This window comes from Phoxinus phoxinus, assembly GCF_949152265.1.
Source record: "Phoxinus phoxinus genome assembly, chromosome: 19".
Lineage (NCBI taxonomy): Eukaryota > Metazoa > Chordata > Actinopteri > Cypriniformes > Leuciscidae > Phoxinus > Phoxinus phoxinus.
In genome coordinates, this window is record NC_136894.1 from 10441205 (window position 1) to 10458105 (window position 16901).

At 38.1% G+C, this 16901-nt stretch overlaps 2 protein-coding genes across 3 annotated transcripts; both read right to left on the minus strand.

The window, feature by feature from the left end:
• Positions 1-134: 134 nt before the first annotated feature.
• Positions 135-8044, minus strand: hdac1 (histone deacetylase 1). 2 transcript variants are annotated; one of them, XM_079590862.1, is made up of 14 exons: positions 7590-8044; positions 6756-6868; positions 6548-6665; positions 6333-6407; positions 6104-6242; positions 3771-3912; positions 3605-3697; positions 3405-3513; positions 3060-3200; positions 2864-2972; positions 1981-2108; positions 1676-1822; positions 1282-1330; positions 135-867 (listed from the first exon to the last, which is right to left on the minus strand). In XM_079590862.1, the coding sequence occupies exons 1-14, from the start codon at positions 7639-7641 to the stop codon at positions 840-842; spliced, it is 1443 nt and encodes a 480-aa protein (XP_079446988.1). In that variant the 5' UTR covers positions 7642-8044; the 3' UTR covers positions 135-839. The 2 variants fall into 2 exon arrangements, with proteins under 2 accessions (XP_079446988.1, XP_079446987.1); XM_079590861.1 differs by having other exon boundaries at positions 1664-1822; positions 7590-8042.
• A 2694-nt stretch (positions 8045-10738) lies between these two features.
• Positions 10739-13467, minus strand: marcksl1b (MARCKS-like 1b). Its single transcript, XM_079591766.1, has 2 exons — positions 13198-13467; positions 10739-12043 (listed from the first exon to the last, which is right to left on the minus strand). The coding sequence occupies exons 1-2, from the start codon at positions 13282-13284 to the stop codon at positions 11507-11509; spliced, it is 624 nt and encodes a 207-aa protein (XP_079447892.1). The 5' UTR covers positions 13285-13467; the 3' UTR covers positions 10739-11506.
• Positions 13468-16901: the final 3434 nt, after the last annotated feature.

Genomic DNA, 16901 nt, shown 5'->3' on the forward strand with positions numbered 1-16901 from the left:
CCATCCTTTTATATTTACATACTACAAATAAATTGTTTATTGAAAATATTGATTAGTGCAGTGCTTCATGAACAATTTGGATGAAAACAAGCTGTGAACAACAGTGTTTGTGCAAGATTAATAAACTCCACAAATGTCAGAGAGTTTCTCTTTATTTATCAAAGTCATTGTTATAATAAGGACATTTCACAACCACTGAACTCTGGAACTCCAAACGGCTATTTGTGGTCAGCCGTGTGACTGACCTGCTAGCGTAACCACAACAGAAAAGAATCTGAAATCTAACAGCAATACAGCAAGTCTTTGCCAAGCCCCACCAGACAGGGGGAAAAAGTTCAATAGAGCCATCCAAGACAGACACCTTAATAAAAACAAACATTTAACGCTTAAAAACGAGGTAAAGGACACCGTACTCAAACAGCATCTGCAGGGAAAACTAATTAAGAGCGGCCAATAAGTGTGTCAATCCATGATTTAAAAGAAATTCAAGGGGAGAGCTTCCCATGATGGGAGAGAAAGATGTGCTATCTCTGGTCCTGTTTGAGGTGCTATTGTTGGTAAACAGTAACATAAGGATTAAGGTGGGAGGCAAACAAACATGGTTCCAAAGCACAAAAAAAGAAAAGAAACATCTGTCATTTCACACTTGTAAATGTAAAAACTTTTATACCGCTTCATTAGATTACAAATAGTAAAACGAGTCTTACAAAATAATTTACAGTCCTTAGCTCAGGACTAGAGCTAACATCTAATGTGTGTATGTGGGTTTGTCGTTTGAGAAGATGAGGGTGTATGACAAATTTATGTTCATGCATCCATGAGGACCAAATGTCCATTTCTCAGACGGTTTTTAATTCTTCTTTTGGCCTGTAAAAAAAATAATATATATATATATATTAATTCAAGCAATTATCTTTGCAAATATAAGTTGTAATATACACTATAGTATACCAACGATACATTTGTTTGACCAACAATAGTAAAAACTGTAATATTGTGAAATATTACTACAATTTAAAAAAGCTTTTCTATTTTAATATATTTTTGTAGAATTCTTTCAATAGAACAGCATTTATTTGAAATGGAAATCTTCTGTAACATTATAAATGTCTTCACTGTCACTATATCAATTGAATGTGTCCTTGCTGAATACATTTCTTTAAAGAAAAAAAAGAACAAAGCAAGCTTATAAAATCATTCAAACCTACCGAGTGCAGGCTTTATACGTTAAAACTAGAAAACCTGGGCACATATTTCAAAAACCACATTGTGAGAACTTACCCCTTTGTGTCCATTTTTTCTTCTGAAGCCTTCTCCTCCTCTTTAACATCTGGTATCAAATGGGAAGGACAGCGTGTCAATTTCACACTTTCTTTAATTTATCTTAAAGGGATACTTCACCGATTAGCATTAAGCTTTGCATTATTAGAAACCCGGTAGTAATTTCAAATGACCGTGCTCCCATTTCACATTTCTACTACATAAATGACCCAATTTATATACACATTCATCTTTCCAGCAGTGAAATATCCCTTTAACTACAATGCAAAGCTTTTTTATATAAAGTACACAAATGCATTAAAGTAAGTTTGAGCTAATTATTGCAATATCACAGAAGTTTAACTTGTTCATGGTAATATGAAATAAAAGAAAGCAGCTGTACCTGTTGGCTCACCTTTCTTCTCTTCTCCATCCTTCTCTTCTTCGGTCTTCACTCGTTTAGGCTTCTTGTAATTGGCTGCATTTCTCCGGCCGCCCTGTCCTTCGTCCTCGGAGTCTGAGAACTCCTCATCGCAGGCTATCCGCTTGTCATGGGCACGGACTGGAGACAAGAAAAACCACATGCATTCATTTCGAACTCTGCCTTTATAGAAACACTCAGATAAAAGCATCAGTGCGCATGAAACCAATCCACAACGACAAGTCAAGATGTTCCATGTTTGACAGTCAGTGATATAAGAGAATAAAGCTGGCACTCACTGGAGATGCGTTTGTCAGGGTCGTCCTCCTCATCTCCACTGTCTTCCTGAACAGCATCCTCCGGGATCGCCTGCATCTGAACCCCTGGGGCGTGAGGCAACATCCGCAGATTCTCAAACAACCGCTGTCTGTAGAGAAGACAAAAAATATATAATCAAACCATCTCAATGTACAACCTGCAGATATGTAATGGATATTTCATTTTTAATTAAGTTTAAATTAGCATATCAGACTCAAATCAGTTTTTTGCAACATGAGCAAAACGAAAGCACAAACACAAGCACTTTAACAGGGTTTCTGCAGGTATCTTCAAATTAAATGTATGGCATTAAGCATTTAAAAAAAAAAGGCATTAAAAAGCATTACATGATCCACTTCTGCTGGAATTTGTACTTTCCTGTTTTTCTTGTCTAGTTATTCTTGTCCACCGCTATACCCACGTCACGGCAATTTTGCTCCAGCCGTTTCGTGTTTTTATCACACTAACATACATATTTTGCCATAGCAAATATAAATTATTAATTATGAAGGCTATATTCAAATAAATTGATAGAATACAAATTTATTCAAAACTACAGAATTTTGAATGCCTGTAGGACTAAAATGTTATGCTTCTTAATGCTATTTAAGGAATTCATTTTCTCAAAATCCATTTAATGCCCCGTGGATACCCCGTTTAATGAGTAATTGTTTCTGCCAAAATTAATACATGTTAGCAAACTGCATGATTTGTATCATTTTAGAACTGTACCTGATAAAATAAAATGTAATGTAGATACAAGCATTTTTGGTAAAGCTGCTTTGAAACGATATGCATAGAGAAAAGTGCAATACAAATAAGTGAGAATTGAACGGAGCATGTGTAGCTAATCATTCCACTCACTTGATCTTTTCCAGATAGTCATTTGTATTCTGATTGGTCATGTTGGAGGGGCTGATGTGGAGCTTGAAATCGGGTCCAAAATACTCAAAGTAGTCATTGTACGGGAGCTCTGATGTAACGAAAGAAGAAGTTAAAGGGTGTTCACCATCGAAAGAACAAAACATGACAATCTAACAAAACAATCAGAGAGCGTCACCGTTGGGAATAGTGCTGTCCAGCGCTACAGCCGTCTCATAGGTCCAGCAGCGGGCCACGTTCCTGATGGTGTAGCCTCCACCTCCCAGCATGAGCAGGGGCAGGTTAAAGCTCTTCATGTACTCCACACACTTAGCGTGACCTGAAAAAAACCCACATGGGGTTTGGTTAGACAAATATCAGTGGCTTTAAGGCAAGCTCACAAGGATCACAAGCCAAATCAGTGCTTGTAGAGATGTAGCAGTGCTTGATACTTGCCAAGTATAGTTCATTCAGCTAGTCTTACAGCCCTGTAGTGTGAGCTTGCCCTTAGAGACTTATCTGGGGGTTTGATTGAGTTTGATACCTTTGATGGTGAGGTTAAAGCAGCCCAACCGATCTCCAGACAGAGAGTCAGCGCCGCACTGGAGCACCACAGCACTGGGCTGGTACATCTCCATCACTTTGGCCATGATCTGCAGGACATTCAGAAACACTCATTCATTTCACTGCAATTTAAGACAAGCACATTTTGGTAATGAGACTTGTGGGATTTTACAAACGTACAGGTTTGAATATGGCTTCGTAGGATTCATCATCGATACCATCCCTGAGCGGGTAATTTACAGCGTAGTATTTTCCCTTCCCTGCACCAATATCCTACAAAAAGAAAATACGGATATTTAGTTACATGCCCACTTCATCAAAAGTCATTTAACTTGCAGGGACTTACTCTGAGGTCTCCGGTACCAGGGAAATACTCTCCGTATTTGTGGAAGGACACAGTCATGACACGGTCAGTTGTGTAGAAGGCTTCCTCAACTCCATCACCATGATGAATGTCAATGTCGATGTAAAGCACTCTTTGATGGTACCTGGAAAGATTACAGAAGGCTTTGCTTAATGTCTAAATAAGTTTAAGCAATTTAAAAAAAAGATTCTTTGTACGAGAGCTCAAACTTAAATTCTATGAAATTTGTACACTGCCAGTCTTTTTAAAAAACTAGATGTTTTTGAAAAGGAGTCATATGCTCACCAAGGCTGCATTTATTTGATCAAAAATACAGAAAATGGTTCTAAAATATGAATACTTTCAAAAATATTTAAAGCTGAATTTTCAGCAGCCATGTTCAGAGATTTTTCTAATATGCCAATTTGTTGCCCGTTTTCCTTTATCGGAATAAGGTCATAAACAGTTTAGAATAAACCGATCGTCACAGCTAGATTTTTGCCCCTTGATTTCACCCGGCACGTAAACGCATTAACCTGCTCTGTCAACTTATTGAAGTGCACGTGTGATACGTGGCAGGAACGCGCACTTACTGTGGATTTAAGTGCATCCAGACAGAGCGAGCGTTTTGCAGTAAGGAAGAGGAAATTTCAAAAACTTAAATTCTTTCTTGACCCAAAAATTAAGTGTTCTCTCGTGCAGCAGCAGCGGTACAGTCAAAATGCTGCACCTGTAACTGCATGGGAGGATAATATATGACGAGCTGACATGTTGCAATACTCTTTCAGTTTTTAATGCTTTATTTAAAATTACAACAACCGAATAGGAATGGGGTAAACGATTATTAATAGAACTATTATTTTTCTGTTGCTCGATTAATAAAAACCCTGGCCTGGACATTGCTTGGCTCCATTAATTTACAAACTAGCGTACTGAATCATGATACTATAAGCTGGCTAACGTTAGTCTAACGTTATGTATTTGACTCGTAAACGACCACAGCATGAATTAACGCTAACTAACGTTAAGTCGTGACTCGTGAGTTAGCTAACGTTAGACAGATAACGTTAAAAGCTACTGCAATCTGCTTGCTACCGTTAGCTAGATCTAGCAGCTGTGCACTTTGGTGGTGCTGGGCTAACCAAGGCATCTTAGCTCTGTGCAGTTTGTTCGTGCTAGGTTAGTAGCTACCGTTCACATTAGTTCAAAATCTGTTGGAACTATTTTTCTATTTTATTTAACTATTTTAATTTTTTTTTCCAATTTAATTACTTTATTTATGACAGTAATCATAAGTAAATAATACATACAAGCATTGAAGGCTACATGCTGTAAAACACAAATATTGAGAAATCTTGCTTAAAAATAAGCAACTTTCTATATGTATGCACACATTATTATTATTATTAGTAGTATTTTTAATACATGGAGATGTAGCTAAATCTATTGTACAGTAGACTAATATCATTATTTCTGTAAATTTTTTCAAAGTTAAAACGAACTTTTATTTTGACGGGTTGCCGTGAAGACCTTAGAGTTTCTGTGCGTGTATGATATGATAGTTTTTCTCAAAACGGTAAAATGCTCATGAAGTGACTCAGAGTGGCTCTGGAGATGAATTTCATCATATCATGAGACAGCAGAGACTAAAAAAATCGTGAGTGTCACTCGTTCTTCAGTGTGTGCGTGTGTGTGTGCGGTGAATGAAACCGCGCGTCTGCGCCATTCATTCACACAGAGACAAGCAGAACATGCAGGGTCAATATTTAAATATCTTAAAATTAAAAATCTTTTTGCAGTTTAATATACACAGACACTATATATCGGCTACAGTGCGCGCTCTTAGTAAAAAAAGTTAGTCTGAAGCCCCGCGCTTAGATAAACACTGGAGCGACTGAAAGCAGTGCCTATTAGTGGGTACCGAATATACCCGGTAACCTTGACGTCGAATCGTCGACACGCCGCTACAGCACTACAAATAAATTAAATACTCTGAGGCTGATACGCAGATTATTACGTTATGACATCACTGCCGGGTAATAACCTGATTAATTCATGAAGTGCAGTAAACACGGTTTACTTGCGTTGTCGGCTTATTGGTTTACATGTAAACCCGAACAATAGGTTATTTAAATAAGCTGATTTTTGGGAGTTATACTGGTTAGTACTGGTGTGCATGTAAACGTGCTCACTGACGACTAAAGTAATGGAACTTTGCCATCACAGGAATTAGATTTTTAACATTACTGATTTTACTGAACTTTTGATCATAAAGACAGCCGTGGCGAGCATAAGAGACTTCTTTCCAAAAAAAAAAATTTAAGTGAAGAGCATACTTGAGCAGTTCCAGAATGGCCAGTACGATGTCGTTGACATAGCAGAATCCAGACGCCTCAGATTTCTTGGCATGATGAAGGCCTCCTGCCCAATTAATGGCAATGTCTGTCTGCTGTTTGTTGAGTTTCACAGCCCCAGCTGAGAATTATTAGAGAAAAGAAAACAAACCATTTAACTGTGCCAGACATAAGCAAACCTTAAGCAGACTCTTAAAATAAAACCACTTACCAACAGATCCACCTGTTGAGAGCTGACAAAACTCAAATAAGCCGTCAAATACAGGACAGTCCTCCCCTACGTTAACTGCAAAGAGAATAAAACACCTTCACTGTACATCCAAAACATGAACAGTTCAAAGTAAAGTAACTTGTATGACAGTTAAATTTACTGCAGTTTTTTAAGACTTTACATTATCTTGAGTAAAGAAAAAAACATCAACTCACATCTCTGCATCTGCTTGCTGTACTCAGACATGTTGTCTGGGCGGATGGAACGAAGGAACTTGATGTAGTCGTCACTGTGGTACTTGGTCATTTCTTCGGCATTGGCCTTATGAGGCCGCTAAATGTGCAAACAAATTAAGATATTAGCTCAGCAAAAAACCTGGGGGGAAAAATCCTAAAATATAGAAAGTAGTGATGCATTTCTTACATAAATTTCCATTTTCCTATACAGCCCATAGTTGAGCAGGAGGTTGTGGGTCATTCGGATTCTGTGGGGTTTCATCGGATGTCCCTGGCCATAGTAGTAATTCCCAACATCTCCTGTAGAAAAAAAAATCATCATAATCAGAATATAGCTTGGTACTCTGGGTTTATATAGAAGACTAAAAGTGTTCTTTGAAAAAAAAAATCTGATTGTTCTATAAAGTCAGCAATAATTTAATGTTTCAAACAGGCCTTGAACTAGACACAAAGCCAACTGCAAGATTCAACCTGATTATTAATATTATCACCATCCACGACACAATACGTGACTACAAGGGAAGAAAAGGGCAAACAGCATGAAAAAAATAAAAGACAAAACAGCTCCCGTTACAAACGAGAGCATCATTCACAAACGCTTGGAGTGATGCTACTACTAGCACTAGTGAAGACATCAATGAAAGCAACGAGCTCATTTCATATGAACTCCTACGGCCCGTAATGTGAAGCTAATTTTATCGACGCTATTTGCGGGAGATAAAGAATTCACGTGGAAAAGTGTATGCAACATATCGCACTTACAAAGAATGTGTGAATTTTGCTGGTGTTAGCTCCATGCTGTAGACTTACTGCTAACAGTTGAATAAGAACAACAGGATGAAGAGCAGATAGCACGCTAAGCTAACACTAGCATGAGCACCGTGCGGCTAAACCCGGCTAACAATTAAGCAGCACTCAAAGGAACTTAAGCGTTGTGCAGAATTTATCCAGACCAGGCACCGGGTTTCATTTCTCTGAGAATAAAAGCTCGATATTTCACCCGTAAAAATGCAATTCTTACCGTCATAATAATAGCAAACTTTCTTCTTTGTTCCTTGAGAACTCAGCGCCATTTTACCCTCCAATTACAGCCTGCGCCTGCCGGGCTTTCTGCGCACTGAGGAACTTCAATAGCAACTTGTCTCGGGTAGCTTTCAGCCAATCACAGTTCAAATTCCATCACGGAGGGCGTGAGTCTTGAATTTCTCCGCCAATCATTTCACTTGCTGTCTTAATCAAGTATTTAGGTCTAGTTTCATTTACTCTACAGCTGTTTAAACGTCTGCAAATTGAAAATATAACAATCAGGGAATAATTGTAATAGTTTATTTATGACGATCAGTTCTAATTGGTTTATTCACGACCTTTTCTTCTTGTTAACTCATAAACGATAGCAATAAGCATGCAAGTAGCTAGCCTACTCAAAACCTTTTTCCTCAGCAATGATAGAGGGGAAATAATCTACCAGCAGTTCTCAATAGATTACTTAGGCCTACAAATTATAGTCCATTACCGATTACAAATTACGTAATGAAAATTGTAGTTAGCAACATTTACATGAGGGCCTAGTCTGACAACTTAGTCTTAGTCTGATTACTTTTGACCTAACTTGTTTGTCACAGATTTGGATGAAATTATTTTGTACCATATTGATATAAAGAGAAAATATATTCCATTTTTAGTTATCAACAACATGAAGCGCACTAAATATTACTTAAGTCAGGGTTTCCCAAATTGGGGTTTGTGAAGGACTCCAGGGGGATCATGAAAAAGTCATACTGAATTAAAACACAAAAATGAACAAAAAATATAAATAAAACACCTGACGTCCTGACCACCTACAAAAATAGTATTGTAGTCTGTGTGTGTGTGTGTGTGTGTGTGTGTGTGTGTGTGTGTGTGTGTGTGTGTGTGTGTGATCAATATCAGAGAGCTGTGAACATCCAAATGTGTTGATCATTTATTGAAATTTTAACTTCAGACACACTTCAAGTAAATATTTTAGGCAAAATATTTGGCCTTCAAAAAAAGTTTAGGAATTTTGCATCACATGAATAATAATTATAAACACAAGAGGGGAAAAACAGTGACATTACACAGCCAAAGTTTTCCAGGTTTTAAATGTTTTCACAAAGACTTCCTGAATCAATAATTTGATGAAGACAAAATGTTTAACAGCTATTCGTCAGCAGTGTTTACTGGCATTATATGGTACAATTGATTGAATTGTGCTTTTGTCCCCAAATTAAAAAGCATGGATTGAAAATGTATACATGGTATAAAACAATATGAAGGGCATTTTCTAGTGATGCAGAATTGCAGATGAAGATCTATGGCAGCCACAGACACGATGTTTGCATTTATGGGGTAGTTTCTAAAATTAGGAACAGGCCATTTTGACAAATGCTGTCCCTCTGTGGTAACATATCAGACAGTTATATTTCTGTAAACAGTTTAAAAGATATCCCACAAATTAATTTGTGCACATTTTTAAAGAAATTCAAAAAACAAAATCTACCTTTGCAACACTAATGCAGTTGGGTTGGCATGCATGATTACACCGTAGGCCTAAATTATGTTTTGTGTCATTTTGTGCATTTGTGTTTTTGAAAGACAAAAGCCTTCCAAAGACATAGTAAAAGATAATTAAATGACTCACTAATAATTAATAAAATAAAATCAATACATTTGTGTGAATAATATGCAATCATGTAATAAATAAAAAAGTAAGTGTACACTAAAAAATGCTGGGTTGTTTTAACCCAACTGTGGGTCAAATATGGACAAACTCCGCCATTGGGTTACATTTTATAATTACATTTTTAACCCAACATTTTTTAGAGTGTAAGCTTTTGAACATTTAAAGGGATAGTTCACCCAGAAATGTTGGTAACCAAATTGATGGGCCCCATTGACTTCCATGGACCCAACCATAAGTCAATGGGGTACCTCAACTGTTTGGCTATACCATATTCTTCTAAATATCTTTTTCTGTGTTCAGCAGAAGAAATAAATTCATACAGGTTTGAAACAACTTGAGGGTGAGTAAATGATGACAGAATTTTAATTTTTAGGTGAACTATCCCTTTGAAATGAAGGCTAATATAATCATATCAGACCACATAATCCCTTCTTTCGTCAAAATTCATGCAGCATAGTCAGCGCATATTCTCTATTATGCCAGATGGTGCATATGCCTATAAACATATTAACTTATTAACATAGACGAGGGTGATAAAGAGAAAAAGTGCCAAAAAGAAATAAGAGTGTTACATTTTTTAATCCAATGCTTACATTTGACTGTTTGTTTAATTAGAATGGATATGCAAGAAAACAAAACAGCCTCTTTCAGAAACCCGACACTAAGTGCACTAAATATTTCTAAACATTTTCTCTTAGTCCACAAGTCCCTATATGAAACTACCGGTAGTTGATTGTTGCAAATGTGACTGCAATACTGCAATCCGACACACGATGGCGCCATAAGATTACATTTGATTCCCTAATCCTCAGCGATAAATCTGTTGCCATTACCAGAGACAGACGAGAAAAATAAATAAATAATACGGATATGTATATATATATTAATTACAATGTGATGGTTACTCAGCCAAAGACGGTAAATGAGAAAAATAGAACAGCAAGCAATGTTTTTCAGTTTTAGTATCCCTTGAACTTACGTCTATTTTAGTAAACGGCCTATTATCATCCTCAGCGAAATCTCTGCTAATTAGAAAAAAAGTTTAACAATTAGCCTAATTATTGAAAACTGTGATTTTTTGTCTCGCAAAATCGTCTGAGGTTGAATGAACCATGAATGAAATGTGAAGCATAACCATGTAACGAAATACAAATGACTATTGATTATTTAATTATATCATTTTACTTAACTGTGAGATGTGCTCATTTTTAGGGGAATTAGGCTTTTACAATGGTACCTCAGTCTTATATCAAGATACTTAAATTTGAAGTAAAGTAAATTGATTTCACATATAAACTGCATTTAAACATGGCCACATTACTATTAGGTTTTTGGCTAGTCGTATGGATCTATATGGAACGGTCAGTATGAGGTTTTCTATTCATTTTACATGTCTGAATGTATAAAGTGGCTCATGAGTGACTTCTGTAAAAACATAGCCACTGTGAAGAAGGACAAACAAAGTGAACATCTGTAGGTAACCAACATTTATTTACCATTATCAACTTTACAATAAAACCAGTAACATCTTTAAACATTAGCAAAATAAAGAACAAAATTGGTCAAATGTATTTACAGAGACCAAAAAGCAGATCAAGGCTCACATTTAACACATAACAACTCTGCTTCTTTTAAAACTTCAAATGTGAACATAGCAAGCTCAAATGTGTTTTTATTTTGTTTTTTTGTTTTTTTTTAAAGCCAAGATGAAAATTAAAATGCGATTTCAAACAAACGAGACAAAGCCTTCTGGATATTTAAAATGGTTCTCTATACACCACAAAATACTTAAATTTGGGTTAAAATATAGGAATGTAGAAAGTTGGCAAGTCTTTTTCGTTTTCCTTTTTTTTTAACAGTCATTATATGTGGTGATGTTTATCTTGCACAATTCATCAGTATAGTCGCATCTATTCGGTGGTGGGCTTGAAAGATGCTCCTCCTTGATTCCATCCTCAACTCACTCTTGCACAGACATCCTGCCTCCAAAAGGTTTCGGCTTTCGCTCGGAATTCCAGATCTTTGAGCCATAATCAGGGAAGTGAACTAGTGAATCTAGTCTGTCATTTGTTATTAATCTTGAAGAAAGTGGCACGAGGAGTCTTTTTTTTCACATACATGTGTATATATACATATACATATATCCATGTATATATACATATGTATACATATACACATATATATAAATATATATTTTTTCTTGGAAAAACAGTTCACAAAGTCCTTTGTGAGTACAATCACTCCTTCTGTTCGGATGGTGCAGGTGTTGAGCTGGTCTCCTCTGTTGGTTTTGTGGGCTCTGCAGCAGGTGCAGCAGCCTCTTCCTTAGGGGCAGCAGGCTCCTCAGCCTTGGCTGCGGTTTCCTCGGCCTTGGGGGTCTCGGCGGGGGCGGGTGTCTCCTCGGCCTTGGCCTCCTCCTCCTTCTTCTCCTCAGTGGCCGCCCCGTTCTCCTCTGGCTTCTCTTCGGCGGCCGGAGCAGCATCAGCAGCAGCCTCTTCCTTCACCTCAGCGCTCTTCTTGGTCTTCTTCAGCGAGATGCCCTTGAATTTGAAGGAGTTCTTCAGGGAGAACTTCTTCTTCTTCTTCTTGGGGGTCTCCTTGGTGGCCTCGCCCTCTGGTTTGGCGGGCTCTCCCTCGGCGGCGGGCGCGGGCTCGATGGCATCGACGGCTCCAGCCTCAGATTCCTTGGCTGCCTCCGCAGAACCGTTAGTGGTGGCGGCGTCTCCCTCTGCCTTGGCAGAGACATCACCATTGGTCTTAACGTGGCCATTCTCCTGAGAAAACGAAAAACAAAATTGACATTAAAAATTAATGCAACAGAAACTAATATGTTTGAATATTCACTATGGGTCTACAATGTACACATATGTAGCAGGGCATTCCCTCAATCGTCGACGGACACATCAGTGACCCGTCACGTAAATAATGCATGTCTTCGAGGTGACGCCTTGCAGTACCGCACAACACCGAGCGAGGGCGATAGAGCCATACCGAACACACACAATGCGAAACGAGACGGCAGCTTTGGAACAAAAGACTGAGATCGAGCGAAGCACGATGGAGAATTTCATTGAGTTTCATTCACCATTTATCCATCGACGGTAGAATAACTACAAACGTCGGTTTAAAAAAGTAACGTAAAATAGAAGTACACTCATTGATAAGAAAGACGTTTTGTCACATAAAACCTCAAAAGCTTGACCAAGTGTGGACTCTCGTCTCAATGTCTAGACTTTAAAGCTCGTGCGTCTGCAAATTATGACTCCACGCGCTTCATTGAAAAAAAGAAAAGAAAAAAGCAAGCAGAACCCGACATAACCTCACGAGATATATATATTTTTTTTAATGAAATAAATAAAAAAGGACAAATGATAAACTAACACAAAAATGTATCGAATAGACTGTATACAATACTGAAATAAAAAGAATTTAAAAAACAAAACTATATTCTCAAATACCAATTACAACCACATTTTCCAGATTGATCGCAACCCCCTGCTGTTAACCCATGCATAGTGAATACGTGCAGCATCCTCCTACACTGGCATTAATGGAGATCGCATGGCAACAACACCGACCGTCTCCAAGCGATGGAAACGGACTTTAACGGCAGAAATAAATCATGAACACGTAAAAAAAAAAAAAAAAGCTTTCAGCTCAAGACAGGAAACCGTTTAAATAGCCTAATGTGATTCTCTCGAAAGAAACAGTTCGGTTTTCCCGCCTGCCACTGCCACGAGACATGAAATGATAAATAAGACAATGCATAAATGGTATACTTCTTCTATTTCGTTGTTTTCCCATTAAAATCACCGTCTTTTTCGTCACACTCAGAGTGATGCTTAAATGGCTGACGGTGGTTTTGCAACTCTCGCCGAAGCACTTGTTGGTCAGATGTGGGTGTGTCGCAGATGGGGAGATGAATTACCTGTCCGTTAGTCTTGACGGCAGCCGGGTCAGCAGCGGCGGCTTTCCCCTCCACAGCCACTCCTCCCTTTGATGCCTGGGATCCCATTATGCTTAATGTGGTTTTAAAGTAAATTAAAAAGAACTCAAATTCAGGTAGGTGGAAGAATAATCCAGACCAAATGGCGTAACGTGCATCCAAAGGCGCGAGGAAAGTTGGTGGTTTTTTTCCTTTATAAGGAAAACTTGAGATGATCCACTGTCTTCCACCCGTGAGCGTCGAAGGCGACCTACTACTACCAGTTCTAGTTCCACAGCGCTTCAAGATAACCCAAAGCCCCGCCCATGGGCGTGCCTCGGGAACTCGAACCAATCTGAGGCACGGCCCCGCCCACTTATAGAACCCTCCATGTCCCACCTCTTTGATTCCACTTTACGTCCATGGAAATAGAAAATGGCATCAAACTAGAAAGAAGAGGGAACCAACAGGGTGACTTGTTGAATTCTCTGCTTACTGAAAGCAATGGGGTTTCAGTTTAATTGAACCCATTCACCCTCACACTAGAACTAAAGCATTTATGACATGTCCGTGGTGAATGTAGTCTACTCTGTAGTCCAATATACTCAACTCACTGTCCTCAAAACAACAGTACCATTCAGTGATTAATATAAGTGCATACTCTTTCCCACTTCTCTGATAAACAACCTGTACGCTTCATTAAACTGTTCATGGTAAATAGCTAATGCGTGTGTACTCTAGAAATGAATTAACAGTAAGATTACTATATTGTCTATTTTACATTCTGCTAATATGTGTATAATAGCAATATGAACACAACATTCGGTGGTACTAAAAAATGTACACATTACAGTGTTGAATCAGAAATCAATGAATGACAAAAATTATTTTTGCTTGAAACATTGACATTTATTTATATATATATTTATTTGCATAACAATAAACAATATATTAATATGACATAGCACATAGGTATAAGTGTACATAAACAACAGCAAAAGTGTGATTTACCAGCCTGGTAAACATGGAGCAAAGGCCAAACTATGTTTTATTATTAGCCACATTAATAAGTGACGTATGAATCTGCACCAAACTACCATAAAGTTTGATAGGACTTAACCTTTGGCATTACGAACAGATATGGCAAGAAATGTCTCATCCCTTTGAACATTTGATAAGCCGATTTATTTTACGATCCTATCTATATACGATTTTATGGTTAGTTGCATTTTATTATGTGCATTTAGCATGAGAACAGACCTGTGACCCATTCGGGCTGCAATCTGTCAGTTGAGGAACGCTGTTTTATTGGTTCTCGGTTTTCTATTGATAATCAGATCTTCTCAAAGTGCCACCAAGGATTCCCTGAGATATAATACACAACATAAAAATCTTTTTCCTTTTTTTTTTCCATTCTCCTTTTCCTTCTTCACGTAGCCCTCATTTTTTTTCTCTTCGGCCTTGTCAAATGACATAAAGTCTAAACTGTTTGTGGAGGAATGCAAGGCATGCAATCGCTCATGAAGAATGTTTCACCGCATATGCATCTCGCCACTTTCTCAGAACCCCAGGGAGGGGGAACGGGGCAGAATACGTTTTTTGTGTGTCAGATGAGAGAATGTAATGAATAAGCTCATATATTGAAACAGTCTCCTCTTTTTCTCCAGGGAGAGAGTTGGGGGATGGGTGTGATGGAGAGGAGGGGGAGTTTTCTTGTGCCCGGAGCTTTTGTGATGTGGTTCATTTTCTTGATGACGGGTCAGGACACATCACCTCATCATCCATGCGTCAGACTCTCGCTTTCCCCTTTCCCAATGGCTGAATGGCCTTTATTGTCGCCAGATCATTCGAAAGTTATAGGGAAGAGTAAATGGCCAGCGTCCTCCACAGTGAGGCCTACAGTTCACACCTTCCATCCAGCAGAGAGTCTTCTTTGGCTTGGTGTTTTAATCCCTGTGGAGCTGCATGGCCAGACAACAGATAGCTCGTGCAGGAGCAACATCTCGCACATGAATGTCAATGGGAGTGCTGATATGCCAATGATAGGGACATCAGACCGGGCAGGGCAGGTGAGAACTAGTCTCAGTCACTGTTCAGTTCTGTGACTGTTTCGGGCACAGCAGGGAGCGAGAGAGGAGGATGGTGATGGTGTGAATGTGGGGGTTGATCGCCCTACAGCATTATGGACTCAACTGAAACTAGATGCTGACTTTACAGAGTCCAGCGCAGTGAAAGCTGGGGGAAATCTGCCAAGGAAAGAATAAATGACACATTCAAGTCTCTTAGAATTGTTCCCAACTAAAGCAGAGTTTTCTGGTAGGCTCAGTGGTTGCCACTGTGACCTTAAGGTCAAGTGAGCAGAGTTCACATTCCTCTGAGTTTTCCAGATCCCCCTTGGTGCCTTTAAAAGGCTTCTGAGCTGATTTGCTGCCCATCTCAGTGGCAATATCTCAATCTTTGGTTTCATGTTTCATGTAAGAACTAAAACACAGTTATGGCATGTTTATTGTCTTTCAGTAAAGGAAACCCACAGGGAAACATTTTATTTAATTATTTTAATTTATATGCACCAACATAGCAATACATAGTAATGAAAAGCAATTAATCTCTATTACCATTCAAAAGTTTGGGGTGTAAGATTTATGCTCACCAAGGCTACGCAGCCTTGGTTGAAATCTTACACCCCAAACTTTATTGGGTTAAAAATCCAGTTAAAACAGTAATATTGTGAAATATTATTACAAATTAAAATAAGTGTTTTCTGTTTTAATTTATTTTAGAATGTAATTTACTGTTGGCAAAGCTGAATTTTCAGCATCATTACTCCAGTCTTCAGCATTACATGATCTTTCAGAAATCATTCTAACATGCTGATTTGGTGCTCAAGAAACATTTCTTATTTTTATCAATGTCAAAAAGTTGTGCTGCTTAATATTTTTTATGGGAACCGTGATATTATAATTTTTTTAAATCTTTGATGAACAGAAAGTAAAGTTCAAAAGAGCCGCATTTATTTGAAAGAGAAAACTTTTGTAACATTATCAATGCCTTAACTCTCACTCTCATTAATTTGATTGAAATTAAAAACTCACTGACCATACACTTTTGAATGTACATAACATTTTATTTATATATATATATATTTAAAAAAAAAAGAACAGTGGCACAGGATGATGTTAAATTCTTGAGTGATGACAATTTGTCGTTCTATCCAAGTTTTGAATCAATTAATTCATAGAAACGAATCAAACTTTAACACAGTTTTTGCTTCTAAAGTTTCATTCTGAGATGCTACAGAAACATCTGAACGCCCTCTCACTCTTGGGAGTCACAAGGAAGGATGGACCTTGAAACTCTTTAGGAAACTTAATAGCTAAATAAAAACATTCAAATATTTAAAATTTTGTTAGATTAGGAGCTTAACATTTTTGGGATTTGTGAAAGAGATGCCACTAGATGGTCAGATAAACATGTCTGTGTGTGCCATGCATTGACAGCGGCTAAACAACAGCGTGCTCTCAGGAGCATGTGAGCTCTAGCGTGTGATCGATTCGAGCCATGATAATTATATAGGTTTTATGTTATTTTGTGTAGGACCACCGACAGGACTCCATGACTCAGCAGAAGACACCGGTCTCCTCAGGGTGTGAGAGGCGAGAACTTTGAGACGGAGTGCACTTTTAAACTTTAAACTCAGCTGTCTGGAA

Excerpts from the sequence above, each read along its gene's own strand:
- hdac1 (XM_079590861.1), bottom strand. The coding sequence starts at position 7,641 with ATGGCGCTGAGTTCTCAAGGAACAAAGAAGAAAGTTTGCTATTATTAT. Across the intron at positions 3,913-6,103 it reads GCCATTCTGGAACTGCTCAA|GTACCATCAAAGAGTGCTTT; the intron begins GTATGCTCTTCA and ends TAATCTTTCCAG. Across the intron at positions 1,331-1,663 it reads GAAGAAAGGTGAGCCAACAG|ATGTTAAAGAGGAGGAGAAG; the intron begins GTACAGCTGCTT and ends ATTTGATACCAG.
- marcksl1b (XM_079591766.1), bottom strand. The coding sequence starts at position 13,284 with ATGGGATCCCAGGCATCAAAGGGAGGAGTGGCTGTGGAGGGGAAAGCC. Across the intron at positions 12,044-13,197 it reads CCGTCAAGACTAACGGACAG|GAGAATGGCCACGTTAAGAC; the intron begins GTAATTCATCTC and ends TCGTTTTCTCAG.